This window comes from Scomber japonicus, chromosome 13 (assembly GCF_027409825.1).
Source record: "Scomber japonicus isolate fScoJap1 chromosome 13, fScoJap1.pri, whole genome shotgun sequence".
Taxonomy (NCBI): Eukaryota; Metazoa; Chordata; class Actinopteri; order Scombriformes; family Scombridae; genus Scomber; species Scomber japonicus.
In genome coordinates this window covers 22,646,251-22,652,735 of record NC_070590.1, presented here as the reverse complement: position 1 = coordinate 22,652,735, position 6,485 = coordinate 22,646,251, and the positions used below count along the sequence as shown (strand labels likewise).

The following is a 6,485-nucleotide window of genomic DNA, read 5'->3' as shown; positions in this document are numbered from 1 at the left end:
TCAGAATCATTACATTTACTTCATTATATTATACTGAGTTAGTTTTACTTAATTATTTAGCATCAACTTTAATATTTTAATATTCACTAACATATATTACATTCTATATTGGAATTAGTGTTGACACCAAGCATATTACCTATTATTACCTATGTTAATACTGTACACTTTATCTGTTACATACAATTATTTTAATAGTTGGGCTTACTATATTGGACTTGCTCAGAATGTATTAATATGAGGCACAATGCATCTTACAGCAAAGTCCAGTGAAGCAGGTGATTTTGACCCTGGACAGGTTAAATTGTGCATATGCTGAGGATGAAATGTGTAAATATGCAAGATTGATCCCCCTGCAATGCTTACTCAACCCCAAATTTTTCAAAAATGTTCAAAGAAAACATTGAGTTCAGACATTAAACATGTCCATGCATGCATCATTTCATACCTGTAATTTAAAAATGAAGCATGGATGGGACTCTGGGTCTTCCACTATCTTCACAACCCAGTACTTCTATTTGAGGCAAACATCCCTGTCTTCCAATTTACAATTCAAATACAAGTCATGAGCTAGACACATTATCAGCCACATCCCTAAATGAAACTAGCTTTGAGTGTTGTGAAACTGCTGTCTGAAGAAAAATATAAAAATACAAAAATGTATTAAGCTTGTTTCAAAACTCCCTGGTTTTTCAGTTTGTCTTTGATTTGTTTCAGATACAGCATCCAATTTCACAAAAAGTTTTTTACGGATCACAACAAAACTATTTTTTTAAGTGTAATAATGTAAAATAAGAGTATAAAGTACATTTCAAATCAAGACTTGAGGACACAAACAAAAACACATTAGCCCCTATGGACCGAAAAATAACACTCTTTTCTTTTATGGCCTGAGGCACATCAGCAACCCTGTTCCCCCAATTCTGGCACCCGACAGGCTGAAATGATTAAAGGTCTTAAGATGAATATACATGCTGCTGCTATTGTAAGTAGAGCATTTTAAAGGTGAGCAAGCAGAGTTTTATGGTTCATGTCACTGTATGTATAAGTGTGTGCAGAAGCGTATGTGAATATGCATAACAAACCAAACTACCGGAGATACGTGTGTGCTGCAGATCAGGGACTTAAATTTTTCACTCTGCCTGACATGCTTGCGTGTATGAAGTTGTGTGTGTATGCATATTTTCATGTCTTCTCCCATGCATATGATAGTAATCTGCAGAGACTGCCCTGAGACACGGAAAAGTTTCAATTTGAAACGCAACCACAACCGCAGTAATAAGAGTAAAGACTATTGTCTCACCTGCTATAAACCTGCTGCACTGCAACATAAACTCTTTCTATTCTATTGTTTGAATCTGTCTTGTGAGTTATCACGCTTTAAGATTATGTATTAAATTCCATTGTGTATAAAATTGCTACGAAAATTATATCAAAGAAAACTGCCATTTATAACATTACATGAGGGTTTTACACACTTTCTTCTACTACTGCTTCTGTATTGTTGCCAACCATCACTTTATACTAGCAGACATGTATATTTTAGACAGATTAAAAGCACAATCTGTCTTGATGTTAAAAATCAGAATGCAAAATTGCAACCACTGCTCAGATTAACTGACAGGTCTTTTAATTCATGGACAAACACTCAACATCAACTAAATGTAAACCTGTCATTATCTAATGTTGTAAAAGGTTTGCTTACATCAGTACTGCTCGTAAACATTCATATAAGACAGGTGTGGATTTTGGATTACAATTAGTTGCGAAGCATTCAAATGTGATTATCTTCAATTATCAATATATATAAAAACACTTTTCAAATTTATATGGAGAAAAAATACAGATTAGAGCTTTAGTTATACAAATAATGTATCTATATGTCAGACATATTTTAGTATATAGTTAATGAGAAGCTCAGAAATGTATACCAGAATATTATTTAGGTATATTCTTTTTAACATTTATGGACACAATATGCCCAATTTGATGCAATTTAACACAATGCTTTTGTTAATGTTCAGCTTTCATTGATCTATCCATTGAAAAGATGTTAATTCAACTTTATGATCCATTCTGAGACCTTAGTTTTTAGTGTTTAGAACAGAAGTGTGTGCACATTCATCTATCTATATCACAGTGAGAGGTTCACACTCTCAAGCGCATACAAAGTAATCCATATTTTCTTTCACATTAGCAGCCAAAAACCATCAATTTCAAACTTAAAAACTTCCCACCTTCCTGTGGGTTGAAATATTATACTCAATTGGCACCATCTTACATCTATAACTCAGCATTTTTCACTAGAGGCACTTAATTAGCTCAGTGACATTCAATTACGGAATTAAATAAAGACACATCCCCTGTGCCACCCAATGCGCAAATATCTTAACTTTGACTAAAGAAAAAGGTCAGTACCAAGTGCTCCAATCAGCAAAGAGGCATGCTGTCAAGGGATGAAAGGCTCAATAGAATTCACACTCTGTTTCATCTGATGCTCGTCCTCTGAGGATGCAGAGGGCAGGATTACTGTCCTCTAGAAAAGAAGGACTGAGGTCAATAGTTTTACCTTCCGCCCGCTTTGCTAATTAGTCCATGTGATTGAAGATGTAAGCCCATTTCTGTAATAGTAGGTTTGGAATTGTTCACATATTTCATTTTCTTGTAATAAAATAATATATTATGCACAGTCCTTCAGGTTTAGACACTACAGATATACGGCTGCATTGCATGACCTAGATAGTCAACACATACAGCCATGAGTAGGCTGTATTATTTCTAGAATAGCACAGTAGCTGACTAAGCTGCCAGTTTAGAGCACTTCACTCTCAGCTAGACTTCCTTTCTCTTCATCAAGGTAACAGTTTTTTTTTTGCATTAAACAAACTACTATATAAATGTACATAACTTTATGAAGGCCACTTTTGCAATTGATTAGAATGATGGTAAAATTGAGTGCAGGCCAAAACTAGATGGAGTTTTGGAGATGAAGTATATAGACAGCAGTGATATTGCTGGCCCTGTCCGTTGTTAAAGCATATTCATACCATTTAAAGAGAGTGTTGGAAAATGATAAATAGGACTGTGTTACATTACACAAGCTGATGTTTAGATGTGTCCTCACAGATACTGTATCTTGCATAGATTCTTAGGTTTAGTAAATTCTTCCACAAGAAAAGAGGTCTTCTTTGTGAATTTGTTGCCATAGTTGCCTGGTGAGATTATTTCTTAGTATGTAAGCAGTGTCAAGTTCACTTTATTGTGCTGCAAGAAATCAATTCCTGGAAGTGATAGGCTTATGAATGGCGTGAAAGTAAATTGTCAAAATATCCAAATAGTTCTGGATGGAAAATAAGCAGATAAAATAGGTAGTGCATGGGCCTGACATACAGGGAATTTAAAAGAGACATTGCCTGTGCATGTACATTTGTTTTAAATGCCATATTTGTATGCATCTGGTAAATGTAGCTTTCTATAAATAAGCGGTACGTCAGACTTGCAATTTTTCTGAAAGTGAGAGCAGGTTGTTTTATCATTTCTCACAGACTTGCAGCTGCACTCAGCATTGGTGACTCAGCATGCTTTTTGCTACTAAGGTGAAAAGTCACTTTCAAATAAGATGACGTAATAAAGAGAAAAGAGAGGCCAGGTTTTCAACACGAAGATGACCACACACAACAAGAGGTTTATAGTGCATTGAAAAAGGGTGTGTGCAGATGTTGCAAAACCTCATCATTCAGATTTTGAAGGTGATAGCTGGAGTAGTGATTCCAAGAATGTATTAAATAAACCAGCTCCTTTGACCTTAAAATCAGTTAGTACTGACATTAAGGTACTTCAAAACATTCTTGACACTGTTAAGGAAGCCTCAGAACAGCTGAATCTATTGCAAAGCCACCCTTGATGGCAGTTTACTGCAAGTAAAGTTTTACTGTTAATAAAATAAAATATATAAAACATACAAAGCCCTTGTGTCCCAACCAATTCTGAAACCAAACTTACATCCTGGATATTTGTTTGCACATATTTAGGGTGTCATATATACATTTATGGATTGTGAGCTTTAAATTGTTTAATGGGAACCAGTTTTCGAAGATCTGAGGAAGTCAAAAATATGCAGAAATGTCAGTAAAGGTATGCAAGGTTTTGTGTAACAGAAATATCTTGGCCTCCTTTTCTATAGGGCTCCTGTGGGCTTTTATCTTATCTGGTTCATGACCTGATGGCTCAATATAGCTGCCACCAGCACAGCACCAGCAACAGTATATTATACTATTCCAGCGACCAAGACTCAGCACATATTTTATAACCTGATGTTTATCCTGATAGACCAGAACACTACTGCATTGCCAAATAAATAGGTTGAGAGCTGAAACAAAGCAACGGCTCAGTGTTTCGCTCAAGGGCAATGTGACAGGAAACATGGGTGTTGATGAATAGACTACACTTTGCCTGGTGTGGAAACTGAGTCTTGACCACATGGCTGCACAAGCTGCATGAAACAAATATCAGAACTCACTAGCTGCATGCTGACCAATTTGGGAATGATAGATACAACTCCAGTGCTAAAAGCTGTGAAAGTGTAAGGTATTGAACATGATGATCATATAACACATAAAAAACTCAAAACTGAAGTGTTTTTGTACACTATTACAAGGGAACAGTTCTCGATCCAGCTAGCATGTATGCTCGGCAATTGTGGATGTCAAGACAATCTAATTTAGAGTATTTATTAAATGTTAGGTGGTGTCACAACACTACACTGTAGTGTACACATAAAAATGCTGTGTATCTGTTTGAATGAAAAGTCACAGTAGACCTACCTTTAGTGAGGGTTCCTGAGACCAATCTCTGCAGAGACTGGATTAATTTAAGCACCCCCTGTCTGCAGCGGCTGGCGCAGCCAGCCATCCTGAGATAGAGGTAGTGCAGACAGGGCAGAGAAAATGCTGTTTCCTTCAGTGTATCTCAAAAACGGTTTGAGCTTGATGACGTCCTTTCAGAGGATATTACTGTAGTCCAGGTGGTGATCCTTATTGCAAATCTGCCTCAGTAGTTTTTGTAGACATCTCATGGTCTTTTATCAGGATCCTTGTGAAGAAAAAGGTAAGAACTGAGATGAATAATTAGTCATTTGCAAAAATTAACCTTTTTAAGTGCAGCTTAAATGAAAAACAATGTACATTCACTCACACAAATTTCCCTCCACACAGTTACACCTGAGGTACAGGTACATTTAACTCACAGAGTCAGAAACAGATGCTCACCCCACATGCACACACACACACACACATGCATACATGCATACATGCATACTAACACACGCATGCATGCACACACACACACACACACACACACACACACACACACACACACACACACACACACACACACACACGCACACACATGCACAAACTGAAATGTTTATTGGAAAGAAAAATCCAGACCTGTATTTGAAACTTTCATAAAAAAGCCAAATTCCACAAAGTAAAATCAGGCAGAGGATAAAATGTTAAATGGACTCCAGGCACAGAACATAAAGACCAGGAAGTTCTGTTCCTCTAAAAAAAAAAAGCAGAGAAACTCGTCCAGTTCTTCCCACCTTCTGTCTGAATTTCTCTGATCACTCTTCTCCTCCTTCTCTCGTCTTCTGTCTTGTGGTGTTGTATAAATGTGAGGTAGTAGTTTATCTCCTATTATATACATATATTTCTGTGTGAGGATTTTCTCAGAACTTCAGTGAGAGCCGTGCAGATAGTGTGGTCTGTGCTCTCAGTAGATCTGTACTGCAGAGAGTGCCGGTAGCCACCACTGTTCCCGCCCTCCCTCTGCTGTGCTCCCTCCTCCTGGCTTGCATTTGCTTGCTTCCTCACTCTCAGTCTGGCTGACGCTCTGTCTTATCTTTTTCCAGAACCTGCACAGTAACTTACCTGTATTTCAAGAGTCTACACAGGTTGCATTTTCCATGATGTTGTAAATTATCTGGTTTAAAAATGAAAACAGGAGGTTCATGTTGGAGGAGGTTTAAGAATTGAGCCCAGATCCTTAAAGCAAATCCAAACTGAATCCAAAGTCATTTTTTTGTTTTTTTAACCAACAATTTCTACATCTTCTCCCCATCATGAAAAAGACACTTAATATTCATATTGTAGCTGTGCAATTACATAGTATTATAACTATATATTATTTCAAAACAGGTGATATTACTCCACTAACGCTGTATCTGTATTAAATCAGCACATTTTCATGTTTGCTTTCAACACAACAAACAAATTACAACTTATTATTACTTTTTTTTTTACTTTCTATTACTTACTTTATTTAAATTATGACTTTCTTATACTGTGTATTCATGTGTTCTATGTATATGTAATGTGCACCTTCTTGAGACTTCTGTGATTGCTGGATGTGTCATCAGCCAGATCACAAATCATAAGGAATCCTTCCCTGAAGAAACTAATAAAAAATAGAAATAACATTTTTAT

General features: G+C 36.5%; 1 protein-coding gene across 1 annotated transcript in view; it reads right to left on the bottom strand.

Annotated features, from left to right (window-relative positions):
* The window catches only part of kcnip1b (Kv channel interacting protein 1 b), a 14,836-nt gene extending 9,925 nt beyond the window's left edge, over positions 1-4,911 (bottom strand). Inside the window, exon 1 of the mRNA XM_053331945.1 lies at positions 4,824-4,911. Within this exon, the coding sequence (XP_053187920.1) occupies positions 4,824-4,911 (88 nt within the window). The remainder of the gene's footprint in view (positions 1-4,823) is intronic.
* Positions 4,912-6,485: the final 1,574 nt, after the last annotated feature.